Genomic DNA, 16,755 nt, shown 5'->3' with positions numbered 1-16,755 from the left:
GATCTGCGAGATGATGCCATCGACTGATCATCGTCGTCGAACTTGAATCGCGGGTCCCGCGACATTCGTGCCGTAGTCACATCAATGCCTGACATTGCTGCTGCTTTAGGTGTGATGAACTCTCCATCGACGGACGTGCCAACGCTGTCGGCCTCGGCGTCCGCTACGCCGCGCCGCCACATTTCGACAGTGCTTAGACATTCGGTGTTAAACTCCATCATGTCATCCATGCCAGGATCTTCCTCGGGAGCTGCCGCTGCCCTCATAGGGCTGCTGGGAGTAGCGGTGGTGGCGTTCTGGATCTGCTTGACAATCTTGTAGCCACCAAACATGACAATCGTGACTCCGATACCAACACCCGCTGCGATCAAGAATTGTGGGCTTGCAAGCAGGGCGAAGACTGTTGGGGCCGCAGCCTTGAGGGTTGAAAGCGCAGATGGGGCCATCTTTGTGGCTATGTTGCTGATCTCGGCCAAGGTGAGAGCTACAGCAGCCATGGCATCTGGATTCTTCTGAAGATGTGCAATAGTGGCGGTCGCAGTATGTTGCATGCAGTCAGCTTCCTCTAGGAGCCACTGCGCCCGATCCACAAGAGTATTTAGTTCCGGATTCTCAATTCTTTGGAGCTGGTTTTGTGGTTCGGGAGGTGGTGGTACTGTCTCTAGGGCCGAAGGGTGGAAGTCGCCGTATGCTAGGTCCATGTCGACATGAGCATCGGACTTGGAGCGGCTGGTGGTTGGTCGCTCTGGACCACGCATGGCGACGTCATGGGTATGACGGCGGACCATTTCCCCTGGTCGAACACCATAAGGATCGGCATAAGGGTCCTGCCATTGCACATTTTCTTCATAGACCGAAGGTTCACGAGCGTAGTGGCTGCGGCCTGAATGGTGTCGGGAACGGCTCCTTCGAGAGGATGCGACTGAAGGCGCATCATCGATATGGTAGTTCTCAAGAGCCCTCAGTGCCTCCTTCTCGGCAATCTTGGCGTTCCGTTCAGACTGAAATTGAGCTTTGCGCTCGCGATAGGCATTCTTGGCTTGACTGAACACGCCGAACAGGTGCTTGCTCTATGATCCGTCATATGTCAGTATCGCATGTCAGTGTACGGGGAAGTATGATCGTATACGTACCGTGCTCACCACCTTACCGGACTTGTCAATCACAGCGATCGTTTCGCCCAGAGGAGCCATGATGACTGTGTATAAATGTGTGCTTCTTATTCTATCACTTGATCAGAGTGAACGATGTCAATTGACTCCGTTCTTGCTTGTGAAATGTTGCCCAGTGGACATTCAAATAGGATCAAGCATCGATAAAATGATGGGTTGGCGTTCCACAAGATCCCGAGCGTAAGACCAGCGGTGTAGCGCAACCAGGCGAAAGTGTATAAAAATGGAATAATATCGACACTAGTCGAGTCGCGGTGGAGATTTGGCCCGATCTCAAAGTTTTCCAGACCAGAGATCGTGGTCCAGGCCTTAATGACGACACAAATTATTGAGAAAGCAGGGACCTGGATATCGCAGATATATAACTGCGCTGATGGCGAATTTTAAAAGTGGTGCCTGGTGTCAAGGTTCACCGTTCAGCTGTGGTGGTTTTTCGGGATTATATGAAGAGGAATCACGATAAGCTGCGGAAAGGTCCGGTACGATGCAACCAACAGTAACTAGTAGCTAGCATGCAGGCGGATGACCACGCCACAGAGGAGATTTCCACGCTGACAGGTAAGGGCAGCGAAATAGAGTACAGAGAAGGTACAAGGAACAGAAATATGAGGGGGCTGGGGGGTCTAAAAGGACGCAGGACCGGCCCCGGCGCCTAAGATGGGCATAAAGCAACGAACAGGGGGGAAGTATCCGCCTTGCCAATGCAAACCGGTTGGGTGTCGATGAAGCTGGGAACAAGGCAACAAAATGCGCCAAAAAGATGGATTTCTTAGATCTGAATGGCTGCACGGATCCGTGGGGACTGTGTTGCTGTCACCGCACGATCCAACGGAGGGGATGCTCCATTGGCGGGGGAGGCGCTTGGGTACTGACGTGGGAGGACCGGAAGTTTGAACGACTTCTTGGGAGGTGCCTTGGGTGTACCTGACGAAGGATGCAGGGAGACGGCAGCACAAGTCCTAGTTGGATGCCTGAAGACCCTCTCAGCCTTAAGGGAGGAAAAGAGCATGGATCATCGCTGCATCTCCTGAAAGAATTTGACCAAAGCATGACTGAGAGGGACGTGGGAGGGACAGGGGAGGTACCCGTATCTACTTAGTCCGGAGTGGAACTATCGCTACTACTACTGACAACTGGATTGCCTAATTGGGGAAGTCCCCGATTGTTGGGTGGAGGGAAGAGGGGGTGCCTGGTGACTCAGGGAAGAACGGCAGGTGCCTGAGGACAGACGGCAGGAATGGCGGTGATGTTGCTGCCCATGATTGGTTGTACCTGCACCGCCACTGTGGCTGGTGAATTATCCACTGAGGAATGTCCACGGATTTCCCGGTCAGTAACACCGTATCATACTAGATTGTTATATTATTTACCATACGCACTCCCTACTACTTCTTCTACTCCTACTCACTGCTACTACTTGTAGTAGATACCTCAAAGCTATGGAGTATAGGCAGCAGCTACTTCTCGATACTATGGTCGCATTTCTCACGCACTAGTAGCTGGCTGGCTGAGTTTTAGTGGCAATCGCCACAAACTCACAGCATGTTATATTAAAATAGATGAAGATCGATTAAGTTGCTTCTTTCTCGTCCAGCGCCCAGTTTCCGCTTATCCCTTTGGTGCACACGATTCAATTGAACGAGCCAAAAATTTTCCGTAACCCTTGTCAAGAGCTGAACACCTTTTGATTCTGTCGAGCCAGTTAACGGGCTTCGACAGCTCGTTCTTTATCTCCCTCTGCCACCAGTCGTTGATAGTCAGCGTGCTGGTTAAACCAAGTGTGTCAGGACGCGTTATCAAATCCCGACCTCCCACGTTATGTATCTAGTCCGGCTGTCGCAATCTGTGGTCACACCTTTACCCCTTAATTCAGACAGTCTCCTATAAATGCCACTTCCTTCATCCGAACACGCGGATGACTTCATCATTAAAGCCAACGTGGACTTGTTGAATGCATATTCATGAATCATGTCGCAGTGCGATACTGAAACCTTGATAGCAAGTCTGCTTTTAGAACCTAGGTTAGTCATTCCTTCTGTTCCCATATTCGGACTCCAGCATCCCTGCTGGGTAACCCCCAGAGGCCAGAAAGAAATGCCATGTAAGCCTGGGAAAGGACCCATCGCTCATTGACTGCAGGAATAGACGTTGCTGGAAGCATCCCAACTATGAACAACCACAGCCAGGTGAGTGCGGAAAAAGAGTTAACAAGTGGATGTTCTGTTCCGATACACTTTGCACCGCCACAGTTGGGGGACGCCCCACCTCGCTGGGGCCATCAGTTTCCTTATCCTGTGATTGGCCCACCTGGACAACCTTCACCGGGTCGATCACGACATCTCTGGAGGTGAAGCAATTGAGTTGTTTCACCTCTATCGACGTCGTGTTGCTTCCTTCAGCTTCACTTCTCCTTCTCCCCATCCTGATTGATGCTAGTTAGCCCTGTTCTGCAGTCTTTCTTGTCCTTCCCCGTACCTTGCTTGTTTATCCACCCGCCCCATCAATTCAAGCCTCACAGACTCGCATCACAGCACATCACGTGAACCTCACCACTGAGCTGTCAATTTAATCGAAAAAGGAAATCATAGCTGAGATCTTCGGCTCCGTTGCGAGCGCAATGGAACATACAGTACTTGTAGAATCTGATGGCACATCAGATACCGATGACCAAACCAAGGTTTGGGAGTCCGATCCTCGCTCCGTGACGGCTCATCTCGCTCATGACTCAGCCCACACGGCATTGCCGGCGGAGTGTGGCATCGGCCACCGCGTCCAAGCCAGTCGGTCCGTCCTAGCGCTGGTCCTGGACAATGAATGCGTCTTTGCCGGGCTTCAGGGCGGAGATATTGTTGTACGTGGTACCTTGACATCGCAGGAATCCACCCACTGACTCGTCACAGGCATGGTCCTTGGAAACATACGATCTCGTCCTTTCGGTGCATGCCCACCAAGAGAGCGTGTTGGATCTATTCCTTTCTGAGGATGGGGAGCTTCTGTTCTCTAGTGGGGGTGACTCAATCGTCAATGTAGCTACTTCCGTCTACTCGTTCATGCGTCTGCAGTGTTGACAAGCCGCAGGTTTGGTCCACGAGAACCTTCGACCGCCTTTACTCCATACATTCCCACCATGATGTTGGTGACATCTTTGCTGTGGCCTATTCGTCTTCTCTGAAGACCATCTACTGCGGTGGGCAAAATACCAGCATTCAGGTAAATTATTGATCTTCGTATTGATCGTTTTGTTCCCTACTGACAATAATAGTGGTGCGATATTTCACAAACGGATGCGGCTTCGACACAACGCTCAGCTGCTCAATTGTCCAAACGGACCCATAGATTCTTCGATTCCAAGGGTCCCGATGGTTCTCGTGCTCCCAGGTCGGACCCGGGTGCAGATGGCGTACACCCGGGTGGCCAAGTTCTCACCTTCAAGCGTGATCACCACCGCTTATTTTCTCACCATGGCTATATCTACACTATGCTATTGGTGAGAGGGCTTATTGAACAAGCACCCAATGAGGAGGTGCTTCTGACCGGTGCAGGAGACGGAGTCGTGAAACTCTGGCGCTTGGATCAAGCCAAGGACAATGCAGTCCCTTCGCAGATTGCGAAGCTCCAGAACGGGGACCCGGTGCTTTCCATCGCTGTTGAGGGCTCGTTTCTCTACTGTGGTTTGGCGGGAGGCGCCTTGAATATCTGGAACCTGGACTCTCACCAACTGGTGAAGAGGATTTCGATGCATACGGGTGACCTATGGGCAGTCGATATCATTCACGGTGTCGCAGTGTGTGGAGACTCCAACGGTGTCATCAAGGTAGATTCCTCGAGCCCTGACCTTGGATATACAATACTCATCAGTTTGTAGAAGTTTAACTCACGGTTCGAGGAAATTGGGAGCTGGGTGGCTCACGGAGGCACCATGTTGGCATCCTCAGCCGGTCGCTTCAAGGATCGTTATATCTACGCCAGTGGAGGAAACGATAACACTGTCGGCATATGGGATCTGACCGATGTGTCGCGCGCACAACCTGAGCAAGCTCGCATCAACAACGGTATGATTATGAACAAGTAGGGTATCCCACGCTTACTAATTTCTATTACACAGATGAGATGGTCAATTGCCTAGCCAAGTTTGTCGCATACAAGACGGTCTCTTCTAGTCCAAAATTCGCTGGTGAATGCAACCAGGGTGCTGCGTTCCTACGCCGACACTGCATTTACCTAGGTGCTAAGACCAATTTGCTGACTACCGGGGCGGATACAAATCCGATTGTGCATGCGCGGTTCAACGCCACAGCCCCGAATAAGGTCGACAAGACAATCCTGTTCTATGGACATTATGATGTTGTTGGAGCGGATGCCAACCGGGATAAGTGGAATACTGATCCATACCGACTGACTTCCATCGATGGCTTCTTGTACGGACGTGGCGTGACAGATAACAAAGGGCCTATCTTGGCAGCCCTGTATGCCGCGGCTGATCTTGCGCGGAAGAAAGAGCTCCGTTGCAATGTCGTCTTTCTCATCGAAGGTGAGGAAGAGTCTGGTTCACAGAACTTCCACGAGACGGTTCGTACACACAAGTCAGAAATTGGGCCGGTGGATTGGATTCTGCTAGCCAACAGTTACTGGCTGGATGACCACAACCCGTGCCTGACTTATGGCCTACGTGGCGTTGTTCATGCCAACCTCATCGTGACCAGTGATCATCCTGATCTTCACAGTGGTATTGATGGAAGCGCACTGCTCGACGAGCCATTGAAAGACCTCACCATGCTTCTGGGTACTCTGGTCGGTCGCAAGGGTCGAATTAACCTTCCTGGGTTTCAAGAGCCGGTCCTCCCGCTCACCGACGCTGAAAAGGAGCGCTATGCCGCGATCTCGGACGTTCTCCTGCCCCATCATCCCGAAATTGCGGATAGTGATGCGCTCATCAAGTCGCTCATGCATCGCTGGAGGGAGCCATCCCTCACTATCCATGCAGTCGAGGTGCCTGGGAGCAGTAAAAGCGCAACCACTACAATCTCCCGTAAAGCTAAGGCCAGCCTTTCCATTCGGCTTGTGCCGAACCAAGAAGCGGATGAGGTGGCCACGAACCTGACTCTGTTTGTGCAAGAGCAGTTCGATAAATTAGAATCACAGAACGATCTGACCGTGGAGATCACGGGCAAATCGGACCCTTGGCTGGGGGATCCCGACAACGAAATCTTCGAGACTCTGGCGGAAGCGATCACCGCTGCCTGGTCACCAACAAACAAGCCCCAAAGATACACATATCCCCCCATTCAGCGGGAGAAGCCTGAGTCGACAACGACTCCTAAGCGGTCGAAGGAGCGGCCTGGCCTTCAGCGCAAAGACTCCGGCGATAGTCTGGCCTCTCACATTGACCGGATCATCATGTCGACGACGACATCCTCAGCGGAGAAAACGGCGCGTCAGCGATCATCCCTGAGCACGACGGTTCCAACATCCTCCACGCTGGCCAGCAAGTCGGGGGTATCTGTCGCCGACGAGCCTGCCTCAACATCGGCGCCGGAGGCTACTGGGGAGAAGACGTCCAGCGTGTCAGCAGGAGGACGGTCTGAGTCCAGCGTGCGGCCGATCTACATCCGTGAGGGCGGATCAATCCCGACGATACGGTTCTTGGAGAAAGAATTCTCAGCACCAGCGGCGAACCTGCCGTGTGGGCAGGCCAGTGATAACGCCCATTTATACAATGAACGTTTGCGGGTGGAGAATCTGTACAAAAGCCGGGAGATTTTTGGGTATGTATTTTCGAAACTGCCAGAGCGGCTGTGAAGAGTCAGCTGGGAAGAGTTGGAATAGACGTGGCTGGTGATGGCTGGACTGGGGAAGGAATAGTAATATAATGATCGGGTAATGGGGGATGGAGATGGCGTTTGCATATAAGCCTAGCTGTTACTGTCCACTAAGGTTTCCGAATCATAATGAGCATGCTATATGCTTTGCGCGATAGTCCTCCAACCAGCCACTACTAAGTACTATATGTGTACTAGCCACTCCACCGAAGGAATTATCGGCTCCAAGAGATAATACGAGGATCCCACACAAGCGGGTGTCCGAAATAGGTAAACTTTGCGGGCCAGCCATTGGTCGGCGATTAAAAATAGCGGCCTTCATGCAGGTGACTTGCCATGCCCAAAGCGGCAACCGCGATGTTAGTCCACCGGCACTGGCTGGTGCAACTCCATCTTACTGGGAGTCGTAGAAACCCGATACTACTACACAGTGCCAAAGTAAGTTAGTCTTGAGGAGCTAATCCGCGTGTCATTTGCTTCACCAATGAAAGATCTTCCAGCTTCGCGACGGTTACTTTAAGTACTACTACTACTATGTTTCCGTTCCCGCATGACGGCTCTCTCTTGCCGGCTTGCGATATCTAATCCTTACTTATGCCCATCTATACTTCTACATGATTACAGTACCGTGGATCACCAAGGGTCGCGGTACCTCAAGTCCCGATGCCAACCTCCTGACTGACTCTTGTTGCTCCTTACCCCCAGCCCGGGTTGCATCGGCAGCCGCTCCCGGTGGCTGCTGATGGTGGAAACTTCATCCAGGCATCCACCAACTCAGTTTCATCGAATAAGCACCGCGCTATGCCGATGATTTATCATCCACTTGGTCGGCTCATCGAGTCCAAGGTCCCGTTGATGCCCCAGCTGGCTGGCTCGCGCCGCAGCTTCGTCAGAACCGCCAGATGGAAAAGCTCCGGCTCGTGATTGTTGGTCCACCTGGCTCAAATTGTACTAGCATATAAAGCTGGTCGTGATACTTACACTGTTGGCTCGCCCGGCACCAGCAACGGTGGTTAAGTACTTAGCCTGTCGCTCTGTATTTATATGTGTCCTTTTTATTTCGATCTTCATCCTTAGAGCTCATTATCCTCGTCGGTTCGCGTGCTTGCATCTGGTTGATCTCCCTGTTACTATCACATCAATCTATTATAGTGACTTCCGGTCGCTCCCACCATGGCGGGACTACCGTGGAACGCCATCCACGTCGGTATCGCTGTATTTACCTACTTCCGATCGACATTTCGGAACTTCCTTCTACTCTCTGCAGTCACCCTCGTCCTGAGAGTATTCTACCGCCTGGCGCTGTATCGTGTCTACTTCACCCCCCTCAAGCATATTCCGACTCCTCCGGTAGTCTCTATTATCCCCATTTTGGAACCCCTGGTTAGTGAAGTGCCTCTAACGTGACTACTACGTAGGGCCGAGCTTGGTTCACCGGCAACAATGACTCATTTATCTTGGTGAACCCTTATGAAAGGATGCGTCGATGGAATCAGGACATACCGAACGATGGCTTGATCAGATTCTACTTGGCGGGCAACCTCGAGCGAATGATAGCAACAAACCCCAAAGTCCTGAGCGAACTGCTTGTCCAGAAGGTCTATGATTTTGAGAAGCCAAAAATTGTCCGACAGTCTCTTGGTCGCATCACCGGGGAACATGGTGTGCTTTTGGTAGAGGGTGCTGAACATAAGGTGGGTCGCATGACCATTGAGTTTCGCTATTTACATGCTTTGCAAACTGATTTGGATATCGTGTAGCAACAACGGAAACTGCTCATGCCTGCGTTCTCATATCGACATATCAAAAATCTTTATCCGGTGTTCTGGTCAAAGGGCATTGAGATGGTGAAATTGATCGAAGCAGACCTGCAACGGCGTGCTAACCCGGCAGACAACGTCATCCGCGTAGCGTCTTGGAGCAGCAGAGCAACACTTGACATTATTGGTCTCGCAGGAATGAATCGTGATTTTGATTCTCTCCAGAATCCAACCAACCAGCTGGCGGTCGCATATCACAAACTCAACAGTGTACCCCCCACGCCTCTTGAAAAAGGCCTCTTTGTTATTGGACTCATCCTCAACGTCCCTCACTTGGTCCACAAGTTGCCATTCAAGCGCAACCGTTATATCAGAGAAAGTGCGGCTTACATTCGGAACGTTGCACAAGAAATGATCCATGACGCTCGACAGTCAATCGAAGGCGAAAAAACGCACCAAACCACAGACGCAGTTGACATCCTCTCCGTAGCAATAGAGAGTGGCGGTTTTACAGATGAGGAGCTCATTGATCAGATGATGACCTTCCTCGCAGCCGGTCACGAGACCACATCGGGAGCACTGCAATGGTGTGTGTATGCCCTTTCCCAGTATCCCGACATTCAGACCCGCCTGCGCGAGGAGATTCGCGCCAACCTGCCCCCTATTTCGGTCGAAGCCCCCGAACCCATATCCGCCGCCACTCTCGACTCCCTCCCTTATCTCCATGCTGTCTGCCAGGAAGTCTTCCGCTTCCACCCCTCCGTACCGAACACGGTTCGCATCGCTAATCGAGACACCACCCTTGTCGGTCAGAAAGTCCCTAAGGGTACGGTAATCCAGATCGTGCCCGCACTGACCAACCACGATAAGTCCCTTTGGGGCCCTGATGCGGATCAGTTCAATCCCGACCGGTGGTTGGGCCCCGGCAAGGCCAACACTGGCGGTGCCACCAGCAACTACGCCTTTTTGACCTTCATACATGGCCCGCGTAGTTGCATTGGGCAGGGTTTTGCGAAAGCCGAGCTGGCTTGTCTGCTGGCCGCATTTGTTGGACGATTCCAGTTTGAACTCGAGGATCCTAAGAAAGAGCTCATACTCCGTGAAGCCGCGACAGTGACCCCGAAGGACGGGGTCCGTGTGAAAGTAACGCCGCTGGAGGGATGGTAGAGATATAATGATGCTATGATACTTACAACTGTACATTTTTCGGCTTCGTTGTATATTCGTCTGTTTCTCACAACAGAATGTGTGTCATCACTGCATTTCTCTCAATATCACTAGACAATTTGATCGATTCCCATACTACTCGCTATGATCAAGCACTAGCCTTCTTGAATTCCTCACCAAGATACTCAGCCAGTACCAGAATCTTCTCCTCCTGAAGCCGTCTTCCAAAGAGCTGAATCCCAGCCGGCGCCCCATCAAACACATCCGCATCGTCTAGATAGAAACATCCAGTCAGCACATAACCCCATCACCACTCTCCGAACAAACAAACACACAAGACCTCCAACCAAATTGGATAGCTCAATGAAAAGAAAGAAGAAAAGAAAGGGAAGAACTTACACTCCCCCTCGGTCTTCCTATCCAACTCCCCAAAATACTCCCTTCCTTCCTTCCCTACAACATCCACCCTCCTATCAGCACTCGTAACCGGCACAACCGCACTCGTATAATCCAACACATTAATAAACGCCGTATACCCGATCGTCGCATACTTCCCCGGAATGCACGCCGCATGCGGCGCCACTGGACAAATGACCGCGTCGACGGGTCGTCCAGTCCCTGTCAATTGCGCCGTGCTGTTCCAGTAGTCAAGGTATTGTTTCTGGTATTCGCGCTTCTCGACGTTTAGCGCGGCGATCTCTAGTGCGGTCTTTTGGGGGGATCCTGATGCGTCGATTACTACGGAGGTGTGGATGGCTTCGTTGGACAGGGCGAAGTTTTGGAGTACGTCGGCGCCGCCGTCCATGTTGTAGGCGCGGTTCTGGGGGTTGGTTTATTGTTAGGGGGTTGTGGTGTAGTGGGTTGGATGGGGGACTTACTGCGAGGGAGGCGGCTGTTAGGTGAGAGGGGGGTTCCCAATTGATGAGCTGGGATGAATGTTAGCAGTGTCGCAAGAAGAAGGAGGGCACTCACCTTATGTCCTAGACGCTTGATCGTCTCTGCAGCAATCCGCATCGCTCTCTCGACCGGTGGCTGCGGCTTTACCTGACCATCATCGTAGAATATTCCAAAAGCTAGCCCCTCTGGCTTTCCCTGCACTAATTTTCTCGTCTCCTCTACGATTTCCTCCCTCCAGGGAATCTCCAACACACCAGGATCTCCCAACCACGGCATTGCCCCCAACACCGTCTTGAACAGCAATATCAACCCTCTCGCCGAAGGAGACAACGGCCCCACAACCGACAACACAGTATTCTGTCCATCGCCCGAATTGGCCGCCCCCTCGTACGGCATTCTCCCCACAGACGGCCGTATCCCATACAGTCCATTGAACGACGCAGGAACACGGATACTACCCCCGATATCCGTACCAAACCCGGCTGGTGATCCCCGCAACGCGATCAGTGCTCCTTCGCCCCCGGAACTACCTCCAGAACTGAGAAGCCTGTTCTTCGGGTTATGTGTGTAAGTTATGATATTGTTCATGGTTTCACCTGACATCAACGTCATGGGGACGCTAGTCTTGCAGTAGAGGACGGCTCCCGCGGCGCGGAGTTCTTTAACGAGTTCGCTTTCGTGTGTAAGATAGCGCGGGTCATTGGTCTTGCCTTGGAAGGTGTTTATCCAGCCGACGTAACCCATGGTTGTTTCTACGCCCTTGACGTGGAATTGATCCTTCAGACTGACAGGGAGGCCGTGAAGGGGACCGAGTGGCTTGCCGGTCTTGGTGTAGTGGTCGTCTAGAATGCGGGCGGTTTCAAGCGCGGCATCGAAGAAGATTTCATGCAAGCAGTTTACCTTTTTCTCGATTAGTAAAGCGCAGACTAGCACTCCTTGTGGATGGGGAATGTACGAGTTGATGCGCCAATGCTGCGCGATGGCAGAACGCCTCGGTCACCTCCACAGCTGTCCACTGGCCCGTTGTAGTTCGCTCTGTGATCCCTACGGCGTCTGTTTCGGTGATTTCAACCTCGCGTGGGGATAGGAACTGCTGGATGTAGGGGCCTGTTACGTCGCGCTGCTCCGACGGTGCGGGGATAGGACCCTTGATGCGCCATTTCTCGGGGATGGCGTTGAGGACGGATTGGCGTTTGGCCGCTGCGGTTTGTTCCCAGGATGTGAGGGCCATTTTGAAAGCAGTGGTTGTAGGAGTATCTGTTGCGGAGGTGGATGTCTTGAGGGGATAAGATGGTAAATAAAGAGGGGGTGGACCATAGGGCCTTTCTTATCAATGCGTTCGGTGGGATGATCATCCCGTTGTCTTACCTATTCTTGCTATTCGTCAGTCATATGAAGGCGGGGGATTGCAGGAAGTGGAGCCAATGGCGCGGAATATATCTTGCTTATCATCCATCCTGGGGAGAATTAGCTTGTTTGATGCGCGGAGACAGATAGTGCTCGGACTTGAGTTATCGATGAGATAGGGAGGAGATACGGGGCGGCGACAATTGGGAATTCTGCATTATTTGGGTGAAATGGAGATGAAGATGGAGATGAATGAATGGTAGATGGATGGATAGATGGGCGCCAAGCTGACAGGCACTTGCTACCCCGCTATGTTATACAGATTCTGCTGCGGAATATGCATTCCGCATTTCGGGTATCTCATTACATCCATATAATAACAATTCTGGTATGACTATATACGACCTTCCTATATGCTACTGTGAACAGTGAATACCCAAGCCAGCCAGCTGGACCAAGGTTCTATCTCACCAGCTATATCCCCCTGCTGACGGCAGGACACACAACTCCCAACCCACATGTCTTGGGGAGAAGGCTCTTCTTCTATACAAAAAGCATTGGCATACTTCTCAGACTCGAAATCCACGAGAGTCGTAGAAGATAAACCACAGAGGGTGTGAATGCACTAGTTTCTTGCTGCTCCGGTATGGGATAGTGCCGTTAATCCCTTCAATGGCACAGAGGCACTGCGCAGCTTGATTAGCTACCATAGGTCGCTCGAGAGGTATTTTCTGCCTGGTCGGTCCCGGCATGCTTGCGCTCCATAAGGGTTCGCCCCGAATCATTCGTGAGGTTTCGCGAGTTCCATTTGCCGAACATTGAGGTTGACTCTCTTGCCCGACATCCACCCTCGCCAAGCATCATACTGTGAAGCTGCACCATCATGCGGACTTGATGGCCAATTAGCAAGCCACTTAGGACAAGTATTCGGCACAATCTTCGGTACTGCATGCCAAGCAAAACGTGAGGTGCCATCCATGTACACCGCATCTCCGGAGCGAAGGCGAATAATCTCACAGTGTTCCCCATCGTCATGACTGATTAAGAACAGGCCATCGCAACCAAAGCTGACACTGATTAGGCCTACATCACAATCCTCGCTGACGTCGCGATGGGGACTGAGGTGGTCACCAGCAGAATAGACATTGAGAATAGCCGCCTGAGCTTCAGTGGCTGGGAACATGGCATGCAAGAGCTTCGCAATATCCCTGGGGAATTCGGGAGGGCGCTCCGACGGATACACCTTGGCAGTCCAGTCATATTGACCACCTAGAGTAACCCAGCGTAACTTTCTGTTCAGTATGCTTTGGACTGTAAGTGGTTTATGCACATTTGGATCTTTAGGCTCTATGACACGGGCTGGGTCATCTCCAAAGAAAGACGGTGGATAAGCGCCTACTGGACTATTATCGGCCGAGACCGCTTCACCATCGTTCACCGCACTAGGATAAGTGATATCATAGTGCAGGTGAAGATTGGTTTGATGCCGTGGATTAGACAAGTCCCGGTGGAACAGACGAGATAACAATTCGACCTGAACTGCGGGTGGAAGCAACGAGGGAATCACTTGCAGACCTACAGCATGTCAACAGGGCTTTTTCTACAATGGAATGCCATGGGGCAATAATGCTAACCGGAAATAGCACGATGGCTGAAAACGGGGACATCCCTAGCAGGCTGAGCACTCTGCAGATCCTGATTCGTGCCGAGGAATTGGTCAAATACAGGCTCAAAATCTGCGCTGGAAATCCAGTGCGTCAAGGAGATTTCCTCTGGGAGGTTTTGGGGGTCCAGGGACTGCAGATCAATAATGCTGTCGTCAGACCCTATCTCCGTAGGCGTGGACTTCTGGTATTGCTTATAACGCTGCTTGATGCCGCCCGGGGGACGCTCATGGGCGTTCAGATCTTTGATATGCGGCATTAGGATAGACTATGCAGCTGACAACTCATAAGTCAATAGACAGCCGCAGTAGTAGTGCTAGTCCACGTAGTCGTTTCCAGACTATTGCATATCTACGTGAAAGCCCAGAACACTCCGCCCTTCTGTAGGTGGATGAACCGATCTGAATAACTTTTGATCGTGAGAGAAAGGAAAGTTTGCCATCCGGCGGGCTCGTTCCAAACTTCCAACTTCAAGCGGGAAAAAAAAGCCACTGGCGGCAACCAACAAAAAAAGGGTCAGCTGTCTACGCGCTCACCGCCTTGGGACGCGCGGGTTTGTTTGTGTACGGCCGTTGCTGACCGCCTTGGGCTCCCCACCAGCAGGGATGAAAAGACTCCAAGTTGAACTGCTTCAGATCTCATAGCCCATTCCAGGTAAGTTTAAGGTAAGTCACGCTCGGGACGAGGCTGGTTTCGCTCTTTGGACCCTTGAGTCTGCTTCTTATCTGGGAATTGACTCCTGCCTCGCTTGCTGATAACTCCATTGTGCCCCCAAACTCCTCGCATTCTGCTTGACGCCTTCTGTTCTTCCCCGGCAACCCAACGCCGTCGTCGTGCAGCCTCCTTTGTTTCCTGTACCCCGCGTGCTGGTAGACAGGACAACACGTTGTGTACGCTCACCTCAATCATCGGATATATCAGATCATAGTGATTGTGTGAGGAAGCAAGGAAACCAGCGGCATATTTCATCATGGAGAACTACCAGAAGATCGAGAAGATTGGAGAAGGTACGTTTACCTCAAGACCGATAACAATTGTACTTTCTCTTGATCCGACTCTTATCCAATCGTTCTGTCCTTACTTGGATCTGAAACTGACCCGAACCTGCTTCTAGGAACCTATGGCGTTGTCTACAAGGCTCGCGAGCTCACCCATCCCAATCGGATTGTCGCCCTCAAGAAGATTCGGCTAGAGGCGGAGGATGAAGGCGTTCCTAGCACAGCCATCCGTGAAATCTCCCTACTCAAAGAGATGAGCGATCCCAATATTGTGCGACTCCTGAATATTGTGCATGCCGATGGCCACAAGCTCTATCTCGTCTTCGAATTCCTCGATCTCGACCTCAAGAAGTATATGGAGGCTCTTCCTGTCAGCGAAGGTGGACGTGGCAAAGCTCTTCCGGAAGGCTCTGCTTTGAGCAAGAACATGGGCCTTGGCGATGCCATGGTCAAGAAGTTCATGGCTCAGCTAGTGGAGGGTATTCGTTACTGCCACAGCCACCGTATTTTACACCGTGATCTCAAGCCCCAGAACCTTCTGATCGACCGCGATGGCAATCTTAAGCTGGCGGACTTTGGATTGGCTAGAGCTTTCGGTGTTCCTCTGAGAACCTACACCCATGAGGTATTTATATCACGTTCTGGACTTGCTGTAACGTGTCATTGACCTTCCTCAGGTTGTCACCCTTTGGTACCGCTCCCCTGAGATTCTCTTGGGTGGTCGTCAGTACTCGACCGGCGTCGACATGTGGTCCGCTGGTGCCATTTTCGCGGAGATGTGCACTCGCAAGCCTTTGTTCCCTGGTGATTCGGAGATTGATGAGATCTTCAAGATCTTCCGGTATGCTTTTCCTTCTTCCCCGTACGAAGAGCCCAACATCTAACCTTCCTGGATTACAGTCTCCTTGGTACCCCAGATGAAGCTATCTGGCCCGGCGTCACCTCTTTCCCCGACTTCAAACCCACTTTCCCTAAATGGAAACGTGATGAAACCCGTGCACTCGTCCCTGACCTTGAAGAGGATGGTCTGGACCTCCTCGATGCTCTGCTCGAGTATGACCCTGCACGACGTATCTCCGCCAAACAGGCCTGCATGCATCCCTACTTCCGGAACGGCAGTGCCTACTACTCAGGACGTACCCGGAGGAATGGTTTTAACTAGCCGGTCTACCTTGCGCATCATTCATCAGTGTTGATGTACGTATGCATGTGGACAAATGCGGCAGACGCAATGGACGGTATCTAGGTCCAACCGGGTTTATTTACAGGCTCTGTGCCTGCACTTCTCCCAGTATCTCTATTTTTATTTTTTTCGTGATGCCCTAGGATTTCCTTCTATTTGTATGTGTTCTTGTCTTCATGGCGTTGCTTGCGGAGTGGTCTGGAAGGAACGAGATCAGGATACTGGATATTACAAGGAGTGTTTTTGACTTATGCGTACATACCCATAAATGAGTAACTGCCAAAAGAAAATAGCATTCTCTTAATTACAATACTATGGGTGTAACATCGCTGAAGTCCGGAAATATGAGGCAGCCTTGCGGCTCGTATTTTCTCTTCCCCTGGTCCTGGCCCCATGAACGTCCACGTGGTGTACCAAGACTCGGTCCTACCCGGCCACGGCTCGGGCTTCTATTTCCTCGACATCTTTGCAACGACCGAAGCAGCCTTGTAATGAATCTATCTCTTCCTTTTCCATCGCCAAGGTGGAGATGTCTCTCCAGCCCAATGAGCTAACAGAACCAGCCGAACCGATGATCCCGTGTCCGAGCGCTTACTTTACCGCTGGAGGGACCGCTCGTATTTTGCATGCAAGCGCTTTACTCTTCTATTAATAATAACCACTGATAGCGACAGCGCTGGCTGAATGTCAGTTGACGCCAGCATGTCTGGCTTTTTTGGCCCGTAAGCAGGGCATCTATCACATCATT

At 51.7% G+C, this 16,755-nt stretch overlaps 9 protein-coding genes across 9 annotated transcripts; 5 read left to right on the top strand and 4 right to left on the bottom strand.

The window, feature by feature from the left end:
* An11g03040 (uncharacterized protein) lies at positions 1-1,193 on the bottom strand (the record flags this gene model as incomplete). The annotated part of the gene is made up of 2 exons (XM_001394269.3): positions 1-1,070; positions 1,134-1,193. Coding segments are annotated over 2 exons (1,130 nt in total), but the record flags the coding sequence as incomplete, so codon positions are not given.
* Position 1,194: 1 nt separating this feature from the next.
* Positions 1,195-1,898, top strand: An11g03030 (hypothetical protein; the record flags this gene model as incomplete). The annotated part of the gene is made up of 5 exons (XM_059750159.1): positions 1,195-1,327; positions 1,422-1,472; positions 1,563-1,651; positions 1,691-1,730; positions 1,810-1,898. 5 exons carry the CDS (start codon positions 1,195-1,197, stop codon positions 1,896-1,898), a joined length of 402 nt encoding a protein of 133 aa, XP_059601568.1.
* A 53-nt stretch (positions 1,899-1,951) lies between these two features.
* Positions 1,952-2,468, top strand: An11g03020 (uncharacterized protein; the record flags this gene model as incomplete). The annotated part of the gene is made up of 3 exons (XM_059750158.1): positions 1,952-2,037; positions 2,124-2,253; positions 2,355-2,468. The coding sequence occupies 3 exons, from the start codon at positions 1,952-1,954 to the stop codon at positions 2,466-2,468; spliced, it is 330 nt and encodes a 109-aa protein (XP_059601567.1).
* A 312-nt stretch (positions 2,469-2,780) lies between these two features.
* On the bottom strand, positions 2,781-3,593 carry An11g03010 (hypothetical protein; the record flags this gene model as incomplete). Its single annotated transcript, XM_059750157.1, has 3 exons — positions 2,781-2,980; positions 3,028-3,279; positions 3,350-3,593. 3 exons carry the CDS (start codon positions 3,591-3,593, stop codon positions 2,781-2,783), a joined length of 696 nt encoding a protein of 231 aa, XP_059601566.1.
* A 196-nt stretch (positions 3,594-3,789) lies between these two features.
* An11g03000 (uncharacterized protein) lies at positions 3,790-7,734 on the top strand (the record flags this gene model as incomplete). Its single annotated transcript, XM_059750156.1, has 8 exons — positions 3,790-4,023; positions 4,203-4,382; positions 4,435-4,986; positions 5,038-5,240; positions 5,333-6,941; positions 7,150-7,350; positions 7,402-7,429; positions 7,616-7,734. The coding sequence occupies 8 exons, from the start codon at positions 3,790-3,792 to the stop codon at positions 7,732-7,734; spliced, it is 3,126 nt and encodes a 1,041-aa protein (XP_059601565.1).
* A 430-nt stretch (positions 7,735-8,164) lies between these two features.
* Positions 8,165-9,918, top strand: An11g02990 (uncharacterized protein; the record flags this gene model as incomplete). Its single annotated transcript, XM_059750155.1, has 3 exons — positions 8,165-8,374; positions 8,410-8,685; positions 8,752-9,918. The coding sequence occupies 3 exons, from the start codon at positions 8,165-8,167 to the stop codon at positions 9,916-9,918; spliced, it is 1,653 nt and encodes a 550-aa protein (XP_059601564.1).
* A 148-nt stretch (positions 9,919-10,066) lies between these two features.
* Positions 10,067-12,046, bottom strand: An11g02980 (uncharacterized protein; the record flags this gene model as incomplete). Its single annotated transcript, XM_001394263.3, has 5 exons — positions 10,067-10,191; positions 10,318-10,738; positions 10,797-10,844; positions 10,891-11,715; positions 11,771-12,046. 5 exons carry the CDS (start codon positions 12,044-12,046, stop codon positions 10,067-10,069), a joined length of 1,695 nt encoding a protein of 564 aa, XP_001394300.1.
* Positions 12,047-12,943: 897 nt separating this feature from the next.
* On the bottom strand, positions 12,944-14,085 carry An11g02970 (uncharacterized protein; the record flags this gene model as incomplete). The annotated part of the gene is made up of 2 exons (XM_001394262.1): positions 12,944-13,737; positions 13,797-14,085. The coding sequence occupies 2 exons, from the start codon at positions 14,083-14,085 to the stop codon at positions 12,944-12,946; spliced, it is 1,083 nt and encodes a 360-aa protein (XP_001394299.1).
* Positions 14,086-14,796: 711 nt separating this feature from the next.
* On the top strand, positions 14,797-15,986 carry An11g02960 (uncharacterized protein; the record flags this gene model as incomplete). The annotated part of the gene is made up of 4 exons (XM_001394261.1): positions 14,797-14,833; positions 14,941-15,449; positions 15,502-15,665; positions 15,725-15,986. The coding sequence occupies 4 exons, from the start codon at positions 14,797-14,799 to the stop codon at positions 15,984-15,986; spliced, it is 972 nt and encodes a 323-aa protein (XP_001394298.1).
* Positions 15,987-16,755: the final 769 nt, after the last annotated feature.

This window comes from Aspergillus niger (genome assembly GCF_000002855.4).
Source record: "Aspergillus niger supercontig An11".
In the NCBI taxonomy this organism is placed as follows: Eukaryota; Fungi; Ascomycota; class Eurotiomycetes; order Eurotiales; family Aspergillaceae; genus Aspergillus; species Aspergillus niger.
This window is presented reverse-complemented; position numbering and strand designations above follow the sequence as displayed.